A 24,454-nucleotide genomic window follows, 5' to 3' on the forward strand; every position below is an offset into this window, starting at 1 on the left:
TAACTTAGGCAATAAATGATGGTCCACTTCTCAGCAAGGATCAATGGAAAAAATATACTGCAGGTCTGCTTCAATCCACCTGTGAAGTGAATGAATTGGTGATGTAAGTAAAACTATGCATATCTTTTCATTAGGAGCTGAATGAGGATGTCTGGGAAGGAAGTTGAAGCATCACCTCTCTAATGCTGGGGGGCATCAAGCTGACTGCAAATAGTGGGGGCATCAAAGCACTCGTAGTGATAGGAAACCCAAGGGAGTACTGGTCAGGGCAGTAAGAAGGGAAATCGACTACGGCCAAACAAAGTTTCCTCAAGCAGAGGAAATTTCACGTTACATCTACCTATAAACTGGGTGCATGGCAACATGGAGCACCAAAAGCATGAACTGTATCCAGTTAATGAGCAGAGACAGGAGCTCACACCTAATTCAACAATATTCCTCTGAAACAAAAAAAGTAATGATTTCTAGTGCATATGAGCTAACATTTGGAAATTTGGAAATGGTGGAGCTGTCTCACACTTTTGGTCAAAGTGCACCCATGAACTGTCCATCCTGAAGATTGTCTTTGCTCTTATAAAGACCTCCAACTGAAGGAGCAAATACTCAGGTACTGACTGGCTCAGGAGGAAACCAGATAAACTTATAAACAAATTGAAACAGAAATCACTGGAGAAACTCAGCAGGTCTGGCTGCATCTGCAGAGATGTTTCAGGTCCAGTGACCCTTCTTCAGAACTGATGGTAGCAAAGGTCGGGGTGGGCTGTTAATGAATAAGTGACAGGCGGAAACAGGGCCCAGAGGGAGGGAAAGACAGTTTGGCAAACAAAGGGATTGATATTGGTAAGGCGGAAAAGTAGAGGAGCTACCACTGGGGATCATAAGTGGATGAGCATTGGTTGACTGTGCTGAAAACAACCCATGTCATGACAAAGCCTGGGTCGTGGAGGAAGGGATAAGGTCACAAAATAAGCCGTTCAGACTCAAAATAATTCATCCCAACATTGTAGTCCTAAAGGCTGCCGGATTCCTTAGCAGAAAACGTGATGCGCTCTTTCAAGTTTGTGCTGAGTTTCACTGGACCACTGCAGCAAGCCCGAGACAGTGATGTGGTGTGGTGTGTTGCAGCAGCAGGGAATTGGAAACTCGAGTCATTTTTGCGGACAGACGTAGGTATCCAACAAAGCGAGCGCCCAGTCTGCATTTCGTCTCCTCAGTGTGGGGGAGACCACATTGTGTGCAGCAAACATAGCAGACTAGATTGAATGAAGTGCAGGTAAAAATCATTGCCTCACCTGGAAAGCACCTCACCTGGAGCCTTGGATAGTGAAGAGGAAGGACATAAATGGGCTTGCGTCTTCTGCGATTGCATGAGAACATGCAGTGGGAGGTGTTGGGGCAAGTTAGGAGTGGAGGAGGAGTGGACCAGGGTGTACTGAAGAGTACTGTTTCTGCAGAGAAGAATGTATCTGGTGATGGCAACCCACTGGAAGGGGTGGAGATGTGATAATGGGAACTGCAGATGCTGTAGAATCCAAGATAACAAAGTGTGGAGCTGGATGAATACAGCAGGCCAAGCAGCAGTATGTCCTATACACACAAAGCAGGACAAATCCATCCCAGCTGCATTCAACCACGTGTGGCATCGAGGAGACCTAGCAAAACTGCAGTCAGTGAGCATCAGGGGGCAAACCTTCTGTTGGTTGGAGTCATACCTGACGCATAGGAAGCTGGTTGTAGTTGCTGGAGGTTAATCATCTTGGCTTAAGGACATCTCTGCAGGCGTTCCTCAGGGTAGTGTTCAAGGCCCGACCATCTTCGGCTGTGTCATCAATGACCTTCCCTCCATCATAAGGTCCGAAGTGGGGATGTTTGCCGATGATCGCACAATGTTCAGCACCATTCACGACTCCTCACCTACTAAATCAGTCCATGTCCAAATGTAACAAGATCTGGACAATATCCAGGCTAGGACTGACAAGTGGCAAGTGACATCGTGCCACACAAATGCCAGGTTGTGACCATTACCAATAAGAGACAATCTAACCACCGGCCCATGACATTCTGTGGTGTTACCATCACTGAATATCCCACTATCAACATCCTGTATGGGATACTATTAACCAGAAACTCAACTGGACTGACCACATTAACACCGTGTTTACAAGAGTAGGCCAGAGGCTCGGAATACTGTGGTGAATAACTTGCCTCCTGACTCCTCAAAGCCTGTCCACCATGTACAAGGCACAAGTCCGGAATGTGGTGGAATACTCCTCACTTGCCTGGATGGGTGTGGCTCCAACAACATTCAGGAAGCTTGACACCATCCAGGACAAAGCAGCTCCCTTGATTGGCATTCCATCCACAAGCATTCACTCCCTTCACCACAATGGAGCAGTGGCAGCAGTGTATACTATCTACAAGATGCAATGCAGACATTCACCAAAGGTCCTCAGAAAACATCATCAAAACTCATGACCACTTCTATCTAGAAGGACAATGGCAGCAGATAAGTAGGAATACCTCCACTTCCAAGTTCCCCTCTAAGCTGCACACCATCCTGTCTTGGAAATAAATCCCGTTCCTTCGCTGTCGCTGGGTCAGAATGCTGGAATTCCCTCCCTAATGGCATTGTAGGTCAACCCACAGTGCATGGGACTGCAGTGATTCATGAAGGCTGCTCACCACCACCTTCTCAAGGGCAACTAGGGATGGCCAATAAATGCTGGCCTAGCCAGCGATGCCCACGTCCCACACATGAATAAATATAAAAGTCAAGCCTTCGTATTCCCCGAGTCTCCACAAAAGTTAAAAATGCTCTCAAAGTACACAAAGTCCCAGTTTCCAGGTCAGATAGATCCAGGTTAACAGACCACATTGGACCAACTTTCTGCACTGAACACAAACTGCTGTCTATTACAAATAAATAGATTGTAACCACGCTAAACTGCTGTGAACTGTCACCATATAACTGCTCGGTAATACTCTAAAACTGTCCTGTGCCCATACATGGCAGACACATGCACTCACGTGGATACGTGCACAAATAGCAGAGGCACACATGGAAACATGTGCACACACACATGCACACAAACTTACACAGACATGCATGCGTGCATGAACACACACGCATACACAGACAAGCGGACATGCATGGACACCTGGATGCATGCAGACTAGTGCACGCTGGACTGACTGACCGACACACATGGACACCTGCATTCACATTGACACACCAGCCAGGCAGACACGCACATGCACACGCACCCGGACAGACAAAAGAATATTGGTATTATGTGTGGCAAGGATAAAGCTAGGAGGGCAGTCAAGTGGTGCCAGTCCATTGGGTTCTCTGAGACAATGGTTTTGCTTCTCAGGATTTTCTATTCTTCAAGCTCTCACCTTCAGGTTCTTTTCCCTTCAAAGGTATGGTGAGGTGTTGGAGGAGAGCAGTCAGTAAGAAATTCCATTTTATCCACTGCACAATGAAATTCACATGATCTAAACAGTTAACAGAAGAAAAGTGACACAGTGAGCTGGGTAACACCCTAGCCCGTTCCAGTCCTCCGCTTCAGTGAACTGTTTATTTTTGTATTATTGCTGTTTGAGATTTATGGAAAACATGTATTTTTGGAATGTCTTTATTGAATCACTCACTGATCAATAGACAGAAGAAAGTATAATGTTAGCATTTATCAGCACACTTGGCATCTAGTTCAGTCTTTCCTCAATCTTCTTTAGTTCTTCCAGTTTGTTTACTTATCCAACCATTTATCCAATATCCCATGTTGGATGAGCAGAAATTTCCTCCAATTAAAAACTGGAAAGACTGAATCCTTGCTCCAAATTCCATCCCTGAGCAATCGACTCCATTCTGCTGTTGGAAACTGTCCTCAGGACTGGAGAAGACTAGTTGGACTATTCACAACCCTTGTGTCATATTTGACCTCTTAAATTAGCTTCTGACAACATATTCGTGCCATGACTAAGCCCCTTTGCCTAACTCCACTCCTAACTCAGTTTGTTGCTGCCAAAAATCAATCATGACCTTGTTCCTTCTAAACTTCACTACACTATTGCACTCCTGTTGGTTTCTCACATCCAGCATCTTTTCACCTTAAGATCATATGAAATTTTAGTCCTCATGAAGTGATGTCTCAATTTTAAAATTCCTCCGGTATACCACTCCACTGTCACTGGAGATATCTGCACTCATCAACTTCTGGTCTCTTCTGCACTTACAATATTATTGGTATTCATGCTTCACCTCCTGAACCCTAAACTCTAGATTTTTCTTTATCTGGGAGTTTCTCTGTTTCTCTTTTCTTTTAAGTTTGCCCCTGAGAAGCCACCACTTTGACCAATCTTTTGGCTATTTATTCTAAAGTCTTTTCATGAAGTTCAATGTTTAATTTTCTTTTATAATGGTCAAGTGATCAAGCACTTTGGATGTTTCGTTATATTAAAAGGGATTTATAAAAGTCAGTGCTTCCTCAAACTGGAGCTCACCACTCAGCACAGGCAAGCAGCGAATTAACACTTTTCTGATGTTTTGAAGTCAGTGATTAATCTTTGCGCCGTGTTACCTTAGTGCCATTGTACTTCAAAATCAGGATGTGAAATGCTTCAGGCTGAAGAATGTGACTGATGAATTCTAAAGTATTTCCAGATCTGCATCTACGTATGAAGTCCTTCTGTAGGACTGTTGGAGTTTTGGAGTTTCATGTCACCTCTGGATAGGGATGTGACTTTGTAATCATGATCAGACTGATATCAGGTATTGTCATCTGCTGTTTCTATGATTGTCAAAGTCAAACCATTGCAAGACAGAAGAATATTTGAAGAGCTAATAAATTTCACCCTCAAGCTGAAGGAGATGCAAATGGTGCAGGACTGATCTTGAGCAAGGAAATGGCTCTGAATGAGTGCAGCTTTTGATGCTATCCAATGCAAGATTTCTCAGCTTTGATTCATAGACAGTTGTTCGATATGGTTTAGCGTAGCTGTTTAGTTGCGATGACAGCAGCTTCGAGGGGTAACATGCTGGAAACCACACCATCCTATTCCCAGAGTTATCACAAAAGCTCAAACTGTTGCCCAAGAAGCCCCCAGTTTATCTTTTGAATAGATCCAGTATAACAAAACACAGACCAGATTAAAGTACTTAACAACTACTGCTGTTTATTTTAAATAAATAGATTGTAACCACATTTAAACAATTACAAACTTTTAACATTGAACTCTGTTAGTTAACACTGTAACCCCCTTCTAAAACACACGCGTGCACATAAACTCACGTGCACTCTCTCTCTCTCACGCACACACACACACACACACACACGCACACACACATACACACGCATATGCATACACACGCATATACACACACACACACACACACACACACACACACACACACACTCACTCACGTGAGTGCACGCACACACTCTCAGATACAAATAGATAAAAATATATTGGTGTTATGGGTGGAGGTAAAAACTGGGAAAGCAGTAATCATAGAATCCTGTCATCATGGAAGCAGGCCATTCAGCCTATCGTGTCTACACTGACCCTATGAAGAATGCCCCATTAGTTCAATAATCCCAGTCGATAAGGAAATAATGTTTTTGCTTTCCAGGAGTTGTTGTCCTCCTTTGCTGGAGGCTTAGGCAATTGGTCCACTAACTACAGTTTCTCTAAGTTACTGGTTAAAGCCCACTGCTTACAGCAAATGATGAGAGAAAATAAACTGGCTTACTTCAGGCTTTTGGCATTTCACTGCAGAGAAAGATGTGCAATCTGCCCTTGTAGCAGTCTGAAAGCTTCTGCCAGTATCATTCACATCCATTAGCTAACTTACTCAGGAGACAATCAGTGTAGTCGTCAGGCTGATGACCAATGGCATCCACTAACTCGTCACAACTCTACAAACCAATCAGCAACTTGTTACTGGCCGAATCTCACATTGTACACAAACCCTGTTGCCAGCCCACCTACAAACAGCTCCCCCCGGGCTTGAATAAAGCAGCAGTGTAAACACCACATAGAGGGAGCTTCAGTACATAGAACATAGAACATTACAGCACAGTACAGGCCCTTCGGCCCTCAATGTTGTGCCGACCTGTCATACCGATCTGAAGCCCATCTCACCTACACTATTCCATGTACGTCAATATGCTCGTCCAATGACGACTTAAATGTACCTAAAGTTGGCGAATCTACTACCGTTGCGGGCAAAGCGTTCCATTCCCTTACTACTCTCTGAGTAAAGAAACTACCTCTGACATCTGTCCTATATCTTTCACCCCTCAATTTAAAGCTATGCCCCCGAGCGCTCGCCGTCACCATCCTAGGAAAAAGGCTCTCCCTATCCACCCTATCTAACCCTCTGATTGTTTTATATGTTTCAATTAAGTCACCTCTCAACCTTCTTCTCTCTAACAAAACAGTAATTTGCTTCTTAGAAGGTGCAGTGATACCTTCCACAATCCTTGATTGTAAAACATTCCTTTTCCCATTCTAGCCCAAAATACAGAGAAATAAAAAGTTACATCCCTTACAGTATGCAGCATTAAGCCAAAGGAAAGTAGCCATTCAGCAAAATTAAGTGATCCACCGAACTAGAATCAGATGCCTCATGAATTGATCATCGAATTGTGAAAAACAGGTTTTCATTTCTGGCCACATTGAACTCAACCACCATTTGGGTTATTGTTACCAAACTGTTCACCATTGCCAAAATTATCCTTGACCTTGGCCCGTTGTTTATTGAGCTTAATGGGCCAGTAAGGCCACACTATCCCCAGTTGAAAATCATGGTATATCCTGGAAGTGTCAGGATCTGGGGATGACCTTCAGGAATGCAGTTTATGAATCGCACCCACCCGCAATCCCGGCACTGTTGACAATTGAAAATCTGCCCCTATTTTCCATTCCTGTCTGCTCCGGCTATTGTTCCTGCTTGAGAAGCATTGAGGTGGTCCCTGCAGACTGGTAATAGTCAGCCAGCTGGTGGAGGGTGAAGGCCTGATGGTAGTCGCCTCTCCCCCCATTTTGTCAGATCCATCATATGCCAAGGTCTTCAGTAAAAAGAAATTGACGCATGGTTTAGGATTTCAAGCCATTTCTTTTGCTACATCTGTACTCAAACTGGTTTGACGGCAGGATTTCTCTTGACAACAGTGAATTCCATTTTGCTTCAAGGAAGCTCATCCTGGGACCCGATCCATCAAAAAGAGTCAGGATTACAGTAAGTTCCCATCAGGAGGTGGAATTTTCTGTCCCATTGCCGTCTCATCTTGAAAAGGAAAATCGCCTCACGTTTTAGGCCCAACCTGCAGATCCTACATGTGAATTAATAGCTAATGTTATTAATTTCAGAATAAGGAGTTTTAAAGCAAGAGGAACAACATTACTGGTGCTTGAAGTGCCCAATTCAAAACGATTGTGAAAAATATCTGTAAGGCTTCATTCTTTGTACAGATATAAATTCACCATGTGTCAGTGATAAAATAGACCATTGACATATTGCTACAGTACAGTGCTAAATCAGTCACTTCTGCGTTTAGTGTAGGTTTGGTCTCCTCACTTGAGGAAAGGTGTATTGGCACTGAGGAGGCTCACTAGGGTAAATCTGGAGTTGAGAGGGTTGGCGTATGAGGAAAGATTGAGTAGAGTGGGACTCTACTCCTTAAAATTTAGAAGAATGTGGAGGGATCTGATAGAAACATATAAAATTATGAAGGGAATGAACTAGATCAAAGCAGGGAAGTTGTTTCCACTGGTGTGTGAAACTAGATCTGAGGGCATAGCCTCAAAGTAAGAGAGAACAAATTTAGCACTGAGCTCAAGAGGAACTCCTTGTCACAAGGGCTTATGGATCTGTGGAATTCCCTGCCCAGTAAAGCAGCTGAGGCCATCTCATTGAAAGTAGAGATGGACTTTGAACAGTAACGGAATTAAGGATTATGGTGAGCAGGTGGTTTAGTGGGACTGAATGCTTGAAAAGGTCAGCCATAGATCTTATCGAATGGCGGAGAAGGCTCGAGGGGCCAGATGGCCTCCTACTGCTCCTATTTCTAATGTTCTTTTTGTTCAGGATGAAATGAGACAGTGATGCACAGCACTCCTACAGCTTAAGATGGCCAATATGCAGGGAAGGCTTTAACCTTCTACATCCTTTCATGTACTATTTTAGAAATTGCTGAAATAATAGATCCTGTTAGAAAGTAATTTTGTTTCCCCTACTTTTATAAAAAAAATATAGAAGTTACTAACAAAGGGAGCAGCTCAGTACCACTGGAAAATTTTAAGGCAAGAGGCTGGTAAACTTTTCATCTGTGCAGACTATGATAGACAATACCACAGGTATGTTTTGGAGAAAAAGTGAATATCAAAATCTACCAACTTCGCAACAAAAATATATCCATCTCAGTCTCACAAGCTTCAGTCATCTCAGCAGGCATTTTTAGGAGAGTGCAGGAAGAGGCCATTCAGCCCACTGATTCTGCACCGACCCTGTGAAGAGCATCCCACCCAGCCCCACCACTGGAAGACTGTTACATTGGCTAGCTCACCTAACCTGCATACCCCTGGACACGACAGGGCAATTTTTAGCATGGCCAATCCACCTAGCCTGCATGTCTTTGGACTGTGAGAGGAAACCAGAGCACCTGGAGGAAACCCATGCAGACATGGAGAGAATGTACAAACTGCGCACAGACAGTCGCCCAAGGCTGGAAGCAAACCCGAGACCCTGTTGCTGTGAGGCAGCTAACCACTCACAGGGCTAACTAACTGTGTCAGCCAATAGCCAGGATGATGCCACATGACCAAGCAGTCATGAACACTCCAGCCACAGCACACTAGTGTGCAAATAAGTGTGCACACAAGTTGCTCTGTAACTCTAAATGATGAGCTTAAAGCTGTTCGAGATTTTCAAGTAAATCAAACCTATATTACTTACCAATCCAGTAAGCGAATGTTAAGGAACACAACCCAAGAATACAACATGCATCTACACAGTAGAATCCATATAACATTGTAAAATCACCATCAGGTGGCTGCTAATCTCTTAATTTTAGAAGGGCAATCTTTATGCAAACTGTCCTCATAATTTAATCTTGCAAATAGTTGTCAGGCCCAGGCTAGATATTTCACAAACCATGTACAGGATGAATCTGCTTTCTTCCCCCCAGTGAACTGCCTCAAGCCCAATTCTGGAGCAGTATTTTTTTTAAAAAAGCTCAGTACACCTGTCATTGGCACCCAGCACAAGTGTTCAAGCTATTTTCCATTTATGACTGCATTCTTTTCAGGCAGGCGAGGTCAATTTAAGTATCTTAACTGAAGTTATTTTGTATCCAACACCCTTTCATCAGCCTGGTCCAGATTCAAATCTGCACTTCAGAAGAAGGTAGATAGAACACTATTTCACACTATTGCAATTCCACCGAAAGGCATGCAGCATGGTTTTTATGGCTTTATTTGTTAACGTTCTACCTCATTCGGATGGAAAGGCTAGTTTAAAAGATATTATACAGTGATTAAACTACACCTGTTTAATACTTTTTATTTCTCTCCCCATCAAATGCAATTAAGTCCAGAGTTAAAGAACTGCATCCAGGGAATTTAAGATGTTCCCTGTCAAATGGCTCTCACTGCCATTAATTCAAGTTCACTTGCACTGGTGCACACAATAAGCAATTTTTAATCTGAAGTTGATACAGGCACTACCAGAGAGCTCAGTGAGAGAGACACTGGTGACAATCAGCCCTGTCCCACTGCCAGGGAGATGCCTTAAAGAAACAGATTTATCGACGATAAGCTTCAGACTTCAATCAGTAAGTTGCTTTGATGTTGATAATCTTTGAGAAGCTGCACCTCCAACAGTGGCCTTTTGCTTAAAAGCCCCTTGATGCTGGCCTGCCTTCACTGCAGTATGGATTGGCTGACAGCTACGATCCATTACTATCAGAGCTCAGCAGAGCCTTCAGTGCAGCCATGCGTCACAGTTATCCAAATTGGAATCGATTTTTGTCTCAAATGTCATGTTCTTAAATGTTACGGTTATATTCACATGGTAATCCCGTTGGTTTTCAGATTTTATGTTATTTTCCCAGTGCAAATGCAAAAATTACCAGTTCAACTTTTCAGAATTGCGGTTGAGACACATACTGTGTTGTGTGTGGGGTGTTGGTTATTTTTGTGAAATCTGATCCCAAAAGCTCCAGGAATTGCTGATGCTCTTGAATCCTCAGCTTCTCCCCAGGCCCCAAGCTGTTGTTTGTTGGTTTTATTGTTTTCTCTCCCTCATGGTAACACCTCTTAGTGGCATTCGATTTGGTGTCTCATCCAAATGGCAATGCTTTTCCTTAAAGAATCTGGGCCAGTTGCTCCACTGCGAGGAAAACAACAGCTAACCACAGTGATAGAGAGAATAGAAACTGCCAATGCTGGAGTCTGAGATAACAAGGTATGGAGCTGGATGAATACAGCAGGCCAGGCAGCATCAGAGGAGCAGGAAAGCTGACATTTTGGGTCTGGACCCTTTTTCTGAAGAAGCATCCAGACCTGAAACGTCAGCTTTCTTGCTTCTCTGATGCTGCCCTGGCCTGCTGTGTTCATCCAGCTCCATACCTTGTTATATTATGCCAACAGTGATAGTCCAGCTTCTGCAGTTCTTACAGCTGTATCTGCAGTTCTTACAGCTGCAGTTCTGTACAGCAAACAACAGTCCTGTGCTCACCCCAGTGTCTGTACAAGGCAGCAATCAGTGAACATTGACCAGAGGTGAGAATTCCCACTGCTTTTTCTTCATGGGACGTTTGCCAACATCAGAGCTGTTGAGGGAACGTAGAAGAAATCCATTATAAAAAGGAGTAAACCACGAGCATGTGGACAACTGTTTTGAGGTTGACACAAACCTCGTTAGTTAGTAGAATCTTGCTTGCAAATTTCTTCGATGGATGTTCTGGAGTATTTTTTCTCTCTGTTTGGTACATTGCCGGGAAACGGAGCAGTGGCAGACCCCAGTAGTGTGACAGGCATGGAGAGAGGAATCTGCCAGAAGAGACAATCAGTCATGCCACAGAATGAGCAGGTGACCATCAGAGGACTGGACCAGACCACCATGGGGAATAAAAAACCTCAACATTCAATGGCAACTCAGAGGGGTATCCCGGAGTCATCCTGACTCTGCAAATCCTTTCAAATGGTTGCACAGACCTAGGTGTGAAAGTTGTGTTCCTGTTTCAAACAAATCCAGTTTTGCTGGCAGGGAGAGTGGTGGAGGATGAGTGATTCATGGAGGAGGTACATTGAAACATTCTGAGGGCCTTAGCACTCAGACTAAAAGTCATCAACAGATGGAGTTGTCTGCCCTACAAGAGTGCTTACAGCAAGGGCTGTTTAAGTTTCACGGACTTAAGTTGTTTTCTATCCCATACACTTAGTATTAAATGGTCCAGATTTTCTATTGGCCCGGCTCTTGTTATTCCAATGTAGTTGGAAGTTGCATGTGGAGAGCGTGTGAAATTTCTGTTGGAATTTCGAAGGAATTGTGCAGGAAATTGAAGATTCCTCCAGCCAATTCTCCTACACCACCTGTAACTTTCCAAAAGTCTTCATTAAGACTGGAGCATTTTGCTATATAACCTCAGTAACAATTCAGTTGGTCCAATATTTACAATACACAGCGCAAAAGCATCTCCCCCAGACCATGACCTGACACCTTTCAGCACCTTACCACCTACCTACCCAATCCTCCCTCCCACACCATTGGGTACTCTTCACCTTACCCCACTTTGCCACCTGACCGCACCCTCTCCTAATCTGTACCCAGCCCCCTTCTCCTGCCATTGGATAGCCTTTCCACAATTCCCTGCCACTAAACACATGCGTCAGCCTTCAAATGCTCCTCACCTGACCACCTACCCATTCCCGGAGATGGCCCCCTGGATACCATACCCAACCTCTGGACCACCAATTGACTTATCCCACTTGCCTGGTCAGCCCTACACATGCTGTCACTTACTTACCACACTGGCTGCCTTTGCATCCTAGTAGGCCCTGAAACCCCTTTCCCACTTGTCATCCTAGCCAGCTCACACCCTATCCTCTGGTGCCCTGCACCTTACCAATCTGGCACCCAGTCCTCCCTCTTTGGCATGCAGCTTCCTCTTAGCACTCTTAGCACCCTATCCCTACCCAGCTGACATGCTTCCTCTGTTACCCCATTGCTACCTAGCTAGCGCTGTGCTTACCCAGCACCCCAGCCCCCACCCATCTGGTGGCCTACCAAGGTTGCGACCTTGTCAGAATGCGGCAACAGGCTGCTTTGAAAAGAGGGGCGTGGTTTGCTTTTCCCTGAAAGCCCTGGCAATGATCAGAATGGAAGTGTTGAACACTGGGTGGAACCTTGCATCAGAAATATGGAGTGCCCTATTTTCACTTAAAAACCAAAGGGTGGTGTTGCAATCGGCCTGACAGCGTCATTGCTCTGAATATCCGGCCCAATGAAACAGTCCTGTGTTGTTAAGCGGAGTTTAAAAAGCACCCTGTGCTGGGTTGCTTTGGTTAACAGGCTGTGTTGTGCCATTCAGAGAGGAAGGATAAAGTTCCATCTGTTCATGCAGTTTCAACACAGCTCTTTATTGACATTTCCAAAGGTTGTTATTATTTCATTGTGAATGCATCAGTGAGTTTCAAAAGCTACATTTATCCGAGCATGGGGTTCTGAAGTGTTTGTTTTTGTAAGGGGTTAACCACTTGAAACTCAAAAGCTTTGAGCATGTTTAATGAATGGGAGATTTTCCCTTTAAAGCTTACGTAAGTAAAAGTTGCATAAGTTAGAAATTTGCTTTTGTTTCCACATGGCTGCGGAGGTCTGCCCGAAATAGATTCTGGATGAGTGGATTTGGAGGTGGCATAGGAGCGTTTGAGGGAGCCAGGGTCGGGGTGGGATCATGTGATGACTGTGGATACAGGGGTATGAATTGGAGTGGAGCAGCCTTAGAGGCGGGTGGGAGATACGAGGCCATGAGAGTTGAGGCCTATTAAAACCTGAGAGAATACTGAGATAGCCCTTCTAAACAGTCCCGTCTCTGCACTCGCACACCTCCGCAAATGCCTACATTCTGCTTCCGGCATGTCTGATGGTTCCCCACCCTAGCTCCTCCCGAGTGAAAAGTATGTCAGACCTCGAAATCAGGGTGGGTCAACCAAGTTTGGAAATTTCCAGCACCCGTGCTGCCACCTCAGTCATGACAGTTCAGCCTATACGTGTAAAACGTTGTCTCATCATTGCTTCTCCTTTCTCCACAGTGTTATTTCTGCCAGACGGTACTACTTTGAGGTGCTCCACAAGCAGGACGATAAGGGGTCAGACCATGTCGAAGTTGGGGTAAGTGGCAATAACTTGTTAACTCTCTTGAGTAGGAGCTCATTGGCACTTATTAGTGACAAGCCAATGCCAAATTAATTCATTGCAGGTAATAAGGTGTAGAGCTGGATGAACACAGGAGGCCAAGAAGCATCAGCACTTGTCCTGCTGTGTTCATCCAACTCTACACCTTGTTATCTCAGATTCTCCAGCATCTGTAGTTCCTACTATCGCTAAATCATTGCTTCTGTTTAGATTGGTGTTCTCTCAGTTAATTGTTGGATTGCCAAGATTGTCTTGAAAAGCAATGTTGGAAGTGAATGACTAATATTCTAATGAGCACAACCTTTAGGAAGGGTTAAAATTGAGGGCAACAAGACTTGTCAGTAATTTATGCCTGTTTTAACATGGTCCCATCTTTCTGTGTGGTTTGACTGTCACACTTCATACATTAACTACTTTACATTGTGCGAACTGCCAGTTGATTATCGTAGATCAGTAAGTGAGATGGCTCAGTGCATTGCCATGGTAACCAAGTGCTAGGATACAGGCTGACATTTTATGTCAATGCTGAGCAGAGAAATGGCTCCAAGTGTGGTATTTGCAGATCTCTGTGCACCCTCAAGGGTGGAAAAATATGATTGGTGGGAGGAAAAAGCAAGGACCTGTTGGTATGTCCTATCCAAGGTGTCAACCATTACCACAACCAACATTATGCTCATTGTAACTCTGTTACATGATAACAAGTATTACCTTCAAGAGCCAAGAAGCAATTGCAGTTGGGAATTTTCGTCTCTTTTTACAGGCTAGTTGTTTCTAAATGAATTGTAAACAAACTGATTTGTGGGTACTTATTCCAATTTAATAAACTTGAGTGCCTTCTTTTGGTAAGGTCCTACTTTCCACAACAAATATCAAACCCATAGAGGGACACATTTACTGGTTGGAGCAAGTGATATCCTCTTCTATGACTGGAAGAGTACAAAATAATCTGGACCCACATCCTTGGAAGGCTGCTTAATGAGACCTGCCCTCTCATACATACCACAACACACCTACAGATGGCCAAACTGAGGAGTAACTTCAGAACATGCCCTCAAGGGTCAAGGGGCAACGACAAATTTCAATACTACCAAAAGAAACATAAACAGACGACTGCAGTTGCTGGAAATATGGAATCAAAAATAGAGGATGTTTGGCAGGTCAGGCAGCATCTGTGGAGAGTGAAACAGAGTTAATAGTTCAAACAGATCATTCACCCTAAGTGGGGAGAGGTAGCGATATAACAGGGGTAGGTATGGGGATAAAAGAAGAGGATCTGCAACAGCATAGAAGGCGGGAGAGATTAAATTGTAATGTGGTGATGGTGCGAGGCAAAAGGACACTGTAATGGGGCAAATAAAGTGACACAGTCGTAAATGTGAATGGGGAATAGCAGAAGCAGTGCCAGCAAAATTGAAGTCAGATGTTATAGCCTGACTTGTCAATCTCAACTCCGAGCCTGTCAGGCAGTACAATGTCTGAATTGAAAGGTAAGGGACTGTTACTCAAACTTACATTGAGTTTCAATGGAAAACACCGAGAAACTGACAAAATGGCCATCAGTGTAATAAAATGTGAGGCTAGATGAACACAGCAGGCCAAGCAGCATCTCAGGAGCACAAAAGCTGACGTTTCGGGCCTAGACCCTCTGATGAAGGGTCTAGGCCCGAAACGTCAGCTTTTGTGCTCCTGAGATGCTGCTTGGCCTGCTGTGTTCATTCAGCCTCACATTTTATTATCTTGGAATTCTCCAGCATCTGCAGTTCCCATTATCTCAAAATGGCCATCAGTGTTGGATTAGGATGGAGAGTTAAAATGACAGGTAGTTGGAAACTTGGCGTCACACTTGTGGAATAAAGGGAGATGGTCTGCAAAGCAATCATACAATCTGTGCTGTTTCCCCATTACAGGAGAGCCCATACTGTGAGGAGCACAAGTCTTCATGTAGAAACCAATAGCCTATAAAATGAGACTTGAATTCCCAATGATCAGCTTAAAGGAATGAATTGCGCCAGACTTGAAACATAAAGCATTTTTCTGTAACAAACAAAGCATCACCCAAAATTCAGCTATCAGCTTAAACTATGGAAAATATAACCCTGATTAATGTTCTAATATGACTAATACACCCATGCTTCTTACATATGCATGACAGCATGCTGTTCCTGTGATTATAGAGTTACAGAGTCATGCAGCATGGAAACAGTCCTTTCAGTCTAATCAGGATGTGGCTGACCACACTCCCAAACTAAACTAATCCCACCTTGGCCCATATCCCTCCAAACATTTCTTATTCATGTAGTGGTCTAAATATCTTTCAAGCTGTACTCAACATCCAGCACTTCCACACACCAACCACACAAAAGAAGCCAATTATTTTTATATCTTTCTCCACTCTTCTTAAAAAACAGCCCCCTTGCCCACCCAAGGGGAAAGATAATTGCTATTTACCTTATCTATACCCCTCATTATTTTATAAATCCCTATAAGGTCACCTATCTCCTATGCTCCAGTGGGAAAAAAGTCTCAGCCTCTCCTTATAGCTCAAACTCTCCATTCTTGGCAACATTCTGGTAAATCTCTTGTGAACTCTCTCCAGCTTAGTAATATCTGTCCTATAACAGGGAGATCAGTATTGGACACAGTACTCCAGAACATCAAACATGACGTCCAAACTCTTGCACTGAAAGGTCTGAGCAATGAAGACAAGCATGCTAAACAATTTCTGTCTTAAAATTTTAGGTAATTCAGACATAATTGACTTGTGCCTAAATTTCCTCCATCTTTTCTGCTCCCACTACACAAAGCTCACTCTGCTGTTTGTTGATATAGCTCCATACTCCATGCAACTTCCACACATTCTCTTAATTTACACTTTCTTCAACTAGCTGTAGAATTTACACCTAAAATATGTAGGATGCAGTATGATCCAGAGTCCTACATCTGATGCATCATCACTGCTTCTAGTTTATACTACTGACCGAGATCTAAACTATACTTTCTGTACCATTTACAATGGAAACAATGTAAGCTAAATTTGGCAAACAAGCTACTTACACCCTCCAGTCCATGGTAATACATATGCGCACTGCCACACTATGGTATCTATAAAATATTGAGGATCTAGTGCTGAAAAATTCCTCCTGCCCAAACAAACCTTCGTCTCAAGTTGTTACACTTGTTTGTTTTGAAATAAATCTATATAGTATATGAAGTACATATATAATATTTGATGGTAAAATTGTTGTGGAATTACTTATGTGTTCTTAGAAAAAGTATTCACCCCAAACGCATTTTACCTGAACACTACAGTTGATTTTGTAGACTTGTTTGTAATGCCACAGAGAATTAGGTTGCGCACACGTGTGTTTCTACATGTAACACACATAATCAACATATCCTGAATGAGATTCTGCAAGCAGCTCAGGAGGACTTCCCCAACAAAAGAATGAACTGCTTGTAAAAGAGCAAGTATCAATCCTGTGATTCTTAGAGAAGTTTGAATCATTGTTAGAAAGTTTAGAACGGGTCTTGAATATTGCTGCAAAGCAAAAACAAATGAAAGAATGGCATATTTAAAGTGATCACGAAATTCAAGTTGTAGGAATAACAAAGATTGGTTGCCATGTTCACTCTTAATTGACTATGTTTTCATGGAGAAAGTCATTTGTACTGAAGAACATTAAACCAGCATTTAAGCAAGTGGAGAACAATACAGCCTTATGGTCATGTGAGACTTCCTTCACATATTTGGGCATTAAAATCCTGTAGCCATGAAAGAGAATGGAAATCTAGAGTTGGTCATTGAACCATCCTGTTTGGAGTTTATGTGAAAACATAAATATGGATGATAAAATAGTGTCTGATTTTGAAGAGGAGCAAAAGAAGTTAGTGAATCCAAACAATAAGAAACTTCATCCCAGAAATTTTCTGAGACAGTAAGAACTGTTGATGGTGGAGTAAGAGATAACACAGCGTGGAGCTGGAGGGACACAGCAGGCCAAGCAGCATCAGAGGAGCAGGAAAGTGACGTTTCAGGTCAGGGGCCCTTCTTCGGAAATGTGGGAGGACGAAGGGAGCTCGGAAATAAATAGAGAGAGGAGGGGTGGGGCTGGTGAAGGTAGGTGGGATGGTGATGGGTGCGTGCAGGGAACCCTGCCATCAGCTTTACACCCAACCCCCCCACTTAAGCCCTGCCGGGTCTTCTCCATCCCCCAGACTCCCCCCTCACTGAGGACAAGTGGTCAGTCCTCATTAAAGGGCTCACCTTCACTCCCTCTGCCCACACATCAATGAATTCCATTCACATTGGACATCGAACACTTTTTCCACTGCCACCGCTACATGCTTATTTCTTTAACCATGAGTCTAATCCGCCATCTACAGACCCCTTCTCTCCCCCTCCAACACACCCCATCCTCCTGGACACTGCCCCAAGGCCTCCTACCCTCCCTGGACACTTTCATCTCCAACTGCCATCGTGACATGATTGCCTCAACCTCTCCAGCCCTCTCACCAACTCCAACGTCTCCCCTACAAAATGTGTAGCCCTCTGCTTCCTCTGCTCCAAACCCAACCTCACCAGCAAACCTGCAGATAAGCGGGGAGGGGGGCGAGCACAGGAGTGGTATAGTGCACTGACCTTTACATAGCTGAGGCTCGGTGCCAACTGTCTGACACCACCTCCTACTGCCCCCTTGATCACGACCCCACGCCTGACCACCAAAACATTATCTCGCAAACCATTCACAACCTCATCACCTCACGTGACCTCCCACACACAGCCTCCAACTTCACCATTCCCCAATCCCGCACCGCCTGTTTCTGTCTCCTTCCTAAAATCCACAAACCCGCCTGCCCTGGCCGACCCATTGTCTCCGCCTGCTCCTGCCCCACCGACCTTATCTCCACTTACATTGAGTATGTTCTTTCCCCCTCTCCGGTCTAGGAAACCCGCCCCCCAACAACGTCCGGGAAACCACCCATGCTTTCCACCTCCTGCAAGACTTCCACTTCCCCGGCTCTCAACACCTCATCTTCACCATGGACATCCAGTCCCCATAGACTTGTATCTTCCACGCAGATGGCCTAAAAGCCCTCCGCTTCTTCCTCTCCTGCAGACCCAATCAGTCCTCTTCCACCGACACCCTCATCTGCTTAACCGAACTCGTCCTTACCCTTAACAACTTCTCCTTCAACTCCTCCCACTTCTCACAAACAAAGGGGGTGGATGTGGGAACCCAAGCTATGCTTGCCTCTTCATAGAATATGTGGAACAATCCCTCTTCTGCAACTACACTGGTACTATCCCCGACCTTTGCCTCCACTGCATTGATGCTGTATCAGTGCTGCCACACGCTCCCATGAGCTGCCTCTCCTTCCTGGACCCTGTGGAACAATCCCTCTTCTGCAACTACACTGGCACTATCCCCGACCTTTTCCTCCACTGCATTGATGCTGTATCAGTGCTGCCACACGCTCCCATGAGCTGCCTCTCCTTCCTGGACCCCTCTGTCTCCATCTCTGGTGACTACCTCGAAACTGATATCTATTTCAAGCCCACTGATGCCCATAGCTACCTAGACTACATCACCTCCCTCCTACCTTCCTGCAAGAATGCGATCCCCTACTCTCAATTCCTCTGTCTCCGCTACATCTACTCCCAAGATGGGGCATTCCACTCCCAAACATCCCAGATGTCCTCTTATTTTAAGGACCGCAACTTCCCCGTTCAGTGGTCGAAAATGCTCTCGACTGCATGTCTTGTGTTTCCTGCACCCCTGCCCTCACATTTCCTTCCCTCAACAAAACAAAGACAGGATTCCCCTTGTCATCACATATCACCCCATTAACCTCCAGATTCAATGCATCATTATCCACCACTTCCGCTATCTGCAACCTGACCCCACAACCAAAGAGACATTTCCCTCCCCACCCCTATCTGCCTTCCGTAGGGACCACTGTCTCTGCGACTCCCTCATCCGCCCCACAATCCCGACTAGGGCCACCGCTCCCGGCACCTTTCCTTGGACTGCAGGAAGTGTTAAACCTGCCCCTACACCTCCCCACACTTTAATAGTTTCAAAATCTCCCCACCCCCTGCCTCATCCTATGACCAACCCTCCCTCTCATCCCCGTCTTCTTGACCTGACATACCTTGACTTGTCCATCTTCTCTGCCACCTATCCACTCTTCCCACCTCACTGACCAATCCCCATCACTGCCTACCTGCACTCACCTATCACCATCCCACTTACCTTCCCCAGCTCCACCCCTTCCCTTCTGAAGAAGGGTCCTGACCCGAAACGGCAACTTTCCTGCTCTTCTGATGCTGCCTGGCCTGCTGTGCTCCTCCAGCTCCATACTGTGTTATCCCAGAAAATTATCTCCGTGTTTACACCTCACACCTTCCAGTTGCAACAATCCCAAAGCATTGTCAAAGATCGACAATGTTGTTCTTGATAAAGTGAACCAGACCAAACCAATTTTCTGACCCGAGACCTGGGAAAGCTGTACACTGTGCTCTAAATGAGCAAGGAAGCTCACTATGAAAATCATGAAAAATTAAGCCACAAATAGTAAATTCACTTTCATTTGGAAGAAACTTGAAATTCATAGAAATTGAACTTTAAGCTATAGCTATCAACTGAGATTTGGAAGAGTTAATCCTTACAGTCTGTCATGACAGCATTATTAAATGGTGTAAATGTGATAATAGTGGAGAGAACATTATTGTATGGAGTGAATTGGTTCATAATGCGTTCGCAATGTCATGTTCAGGTACTGTTATAGAAATCATTGCTTTGCCAAAGATCCTTAGACAGTACCATAACCACTTCTGTCTAGAAGGACAAGGAAAGCAGATACATGGGATCACCACCATCTTGGAGTTCCCCTCAAAGCCTTTCACTATTCGCACTTGGAAGTATATGGCCAATCATTCACTGTCGCTGTGTCAAAATCCTAGAGTTCCCTGCTGAACAGCATTGTGGGTCTACAGAAAATACTGTGGCTTAAGATGGCACGGTGGCTCAGTGGTTAGCACTGCAGCCTCACAGCGCCAGGGACCCGGGTTCGATTCCCGCCTTGGGCGACTGTGTGGAGTTTGCACGTTCTCCCCGTGTCTTCGTGAGTTTCCTCCGGGTGCTCCGGTTTCCTCCCAGAGTCCAAAGATGTGCAGGTTAGGTGGATTGGCCTGGCTAAATTGCCCATAGTGTTCGGGGTGTGTGGGTTATAGGGGATGGGTCTGGGTGGGATGCTTCTTGGGCGATGTGGACTTGTGGGCCGAAGGGCCTGTTTCCACACTGTAGAGAATCTAATCTAATCTAACCTAATCTCATGTTTTGCAAGTGGATAGTAAAAGGTAATAATTCTGTATCTTTTAAAGAAAGCTATTAGAAGCATCAGATTGTTATAAACTGACTGTTGTTTGGACTGCCTCGTTTCAATTTAAAGGAAAGAGCATCATGATGTGGGACATGCGATCTCCTGTGAGCTTAGCCCAGCAACTGACCAAGCAATAGTTTCTATAGGCACAGGGGGCACAGACTAAGACTTACTGAACATACATGCCTTATTTCATACTTGAACAGAGAGGGCTGAATCATCCTGTATTTTTGCTTAAGTGGCAATTTTCAGGGAGTTTCCCTCAATGGGCAATCCAGACTTTGCTTCTGCAAGCTTCCACTGCTCTGGTCATTATTTAGGCATCCAGGCTTCGTGACTCCTTCCTTATTTGATCGTCCCATCACACAGGCAGGTTTTCTTGATGCCGGTGTATGTGCTGTGTTTAAACCGTAGCTTCCCATCAGCGGCAAATGCTGCAAAGCCAGGAATACCATCACAAGCGTGTCGCTCAATGCAATTGTAAAGGAGATGGTTGAGCAAGGGAAGTTTGAGCACTGGTTCACTGACAGGAATGTGGAGGACCTGGTGTGCTCGGAACTGGCAATAAGATCCCAGCAGGAGTCACTGTCAGCTTAATCAGTGATACCACCCAGCATCAGTGCCATTTTCACAATCAAAAGCAACTTGAGCGATGCGGCAAGAAGTCAACAACCTTCACCCACCTCAGCTTCCCAAGCTACGAAGCCTTCCTGGAATTCCTACTCTCTCACCTGGAGCATCTCATCACCTTCCTGCTCATGAACTACCACCAACAGCTCCTTCAGCCACTTGAATCCCACACAATATCTTCGTTTGTACCATTGCAGGAGTAAAAGGCCAAAATAGGCCTGAGAAGGCAACTGTGGGCGTGGCGTCTGGGGTGGTCAACACTTGCCTCATTCTTCTCAATGATTAAAAACATTTGAACTTATTTGAAAGGATCCTGGCTGCTTCTGTGGGGTTGCTAAGGCTTCCATGTTGAAGTGGCCAAGTGAACTACATTGTGCTGTGCTGTTCTCCCATTACATCCACCATTAATTGTATTCTTAACACATTCAAACTTCTACCCCTGTAGCACAACTGATTGCCTCTCTTAGGCAAACACCAGCAGCACCTACACAGCCTTCATTCTGAAGCGACCTGCTCCTCCAGCCATCAATTCCCCTCCCAGTTTAGAGGGGGAAAGTCGCTATCCCTCAAACGATATACCAGCATGGTTTTCTCCTGCAGCCTCCACCAGCTCAGAGACTGTCTCACCTCTGTGCGAGTGCTCTCCAGATGAGACTTGGGTGCACAACTGTTGGTGAGCACATCTGTGCAACTGGCTAAGGTTGAAACACACACTAGGTCACCTGCTGGAGACCAGACATCTCAGCTGTACCCCAGCAGAAGGTGATCCAGTGGGCGGCGGTCATTGATAACCTTGAGCCAACACTTAGCCAAGCCCAGGAGCAGCAGGGCTTTTTGATTTGAGAGACATTCAGTAAACTGGACTGAATGTTCAAGGAGTTCACTAACATTATCAGCCCAGAGTTGGCTCCATTGTTATTTCCACTCCCCCTCCCATTCTTTAGATGACATGTCCATCATGGGCCTCCTGCAGTGCCACAATGATTCCACCCGAAGGTTGCAGGAACAGCAACTCATATTCCGCTTGGGAACCCTGCAGCCCAATGGTATCAATGTGGACTTCACCAGCTTCAAAATCTCCCCTTCCCCCACCACATCCCAAAACCAGCCCAGTTCATCCCCTCCCCCCACTGCACCACACAACCAGCCCAGCTCTTCCCCTCCACCCACTGCATCCCAAAACCAGTCCAACCTGTCTCTGCCTCCCTAACCTGTTCTTCCTCTCACCCATCCCTTCCTCCCACCCCAAGCCGCACCCCCATCTACCTACTAACCTCATCCCACCTCCTTGACCTGTCCGTCTTCCCTGGACTGACCTATCCCCTCCCTACCTCCCCACCTATACTCTACCTATCTTCTTTTCTCTCCATCTTCGGTCCGCCTCCCCCTCTCTCCCTATTTATTCCAGAACCCTCACCCCATCCCCCTCTCTGATGAAGGGTCTAGGCCCGAAACGTCAGCTTTTGTGCTCCTGAGATGCTGCTGGGCCTGCTGTGTTCATCCAGCCTCACATTTCATTATCTTGGCTCCATTGTTTGTCTGTTTGGTCGTCCCCATTAATAGATTGGCAGGCTGTAATTGAAAGTTGTATCCAGCGAACTGCTGCAAAGAGACAGCATCACAACAAGATGACAAGACAGCAAGGTACCTAGACCCCAACACAGATGTCCCTTCTTCTCCAGAGGGCAGGTAGGTTCTAATGGGCAACAAGACAGAGGATGAGCTACATCTAGATCCTCCAGAATTCTTGGGATACCACCAGAGTTGCCCAGGCCCTCCACCTCCCCATAGTCGGCAAACTCTAACCCTGGGGATGTTGCTGTCAGGGAGGGTGCCCCTGCCTTTGGGCAGGACACTCTCAGACTATCTGGTGCCTCTAACCACAGACAGCCTCAGCTGTCAAAATCTTCTGGCGACTACAACACAGGAGGCTGTTTCCACTCCGGCTGTGCAACCAGACTCAATAAGAAGGCAAAGAGAATGAAAACCCTTTGAGGGCAGAAGATGGCCTGGGTAAAAATGCATTGCAAATGGAATATCGCATCTGAAAATATGTGTGCAGAGTTAAGCAGTGCTTAAGGAGAGAGAGCCGAAGTTACAATAGCAAGACAGTGCTCATCTCTGAGAGGTATCCTGGATAGCACGAGATCTTAGACATCGTTTCAACCCTTAGATTCACGATTGCAGCCGAGACTTAGTATTTTGGGAGGAGATTAACAATCTCAGCGTTAGCGTGAGCACTTTGTAATCAGTCCTTTCCTTCACTTATGTTCCACATTTTATGTCATCCTTCATGACTGCGCATTCCACAGAGGGCTAAAGCATGTTCTGCCTGTGTGTCTTATCAGGAAATGCAGACTTAGTTAAGCATTAATGATGTCCAGTACTGCATTAAAAACCAAAGTCTGCCTTAGAATGCACTGCCCTGGTGTCAAGTGTGATTTTAAGTTCATAGTGTGTTACTTTTGACATTGACATGAAACATACTTCAGCACTGTGTATTCATTTAGCGCTGTTTGTAAAAATACTTGTAAGATCTGCAGAACTGCATCATATAAGTTGTGAGAGTAAACTTTAAGACTCAGAGTATAAGAGTGGGATATATTCTGGATTTTTTGCTTGGTTGCTGTTCCAAATCCAGAAGCTTTTGCTAACAAGAAAATGTATCCGACTCCTCTTCAAAAAGATTAAAGTCTATCGGTCAAAATTGGACCTTGCAAAGAGAGTCCTCATTCTGTCACATATCTGTGTGTTGTAACTGAACTGAGAGTTTTACTTTTGAGACCAATATTTGGACGAGATCCCAACACAGATAAAGTTCACCTCCGTGTCCTGACTCAAATGCAGGTGTACAAAAATACAGGCCTGAAAACAAATTTCTGAATGCGGTCTGTGGCAGACTTGTTGTAAAGTGGGAATGCTTTGGAAAAACCATTTATATGTAAAAATTGAATGCAAGAAATTCCTAATGTGAGCTTGATGCATGAAATTATTAGTCACACATTTCTCCACAGGCTT

General features: G+C 44.9%; 1 protein-coding gene across 6 annotated transcripts in view; it reads left to right on the top strand.

Annotated features, from left to right (window-relative positions):
* Positions 1-24,454, top strand: part of LOC125459246 (N-acetyl-beta-glucosaminyl-glycoprotein 4-beta-N-acetylgalactosaminyltransferase 1-like) — a 660,984-nt gene that overhangs the window by 476,794 nt on the left and 159,736 nt on the right. For all 6 annotated transcript variants that reach the window (XR_009446825.1, XM_048545435.2, XM_048545438.2 and 3 more), the window contains one exon: positions 13,321-13,399. Coding sequence is in view for 5 of the 6 variants with exons in the window: in XM_048545435.2 (XP_048401392.1) it covers positions 13,321-13,399 (79 nt within the window). In the remaining variant the exon portion in view is untranslated. The remainder of the gene's footprint in view (positions 1-13,320; positions 13,400-24,454) is intronic.

Source organism: Stegostoma tigrinum, chromosome 17 (genome assembly GCF_030684315.1).
Source record: "Stegostoma tigrinum isolate sSteTig4 chromosome 17, sSteTig4.hap1, whole genome shotgun sequence".
Classification (NCBI taxonomy): domain Eukaryota; kingdom Metazoa; phylum Chordata; class Chondrichthyes; order Orectolobiformes; family Stegostomatidae; genus Stegostoma; species Stegostoma tigrinum.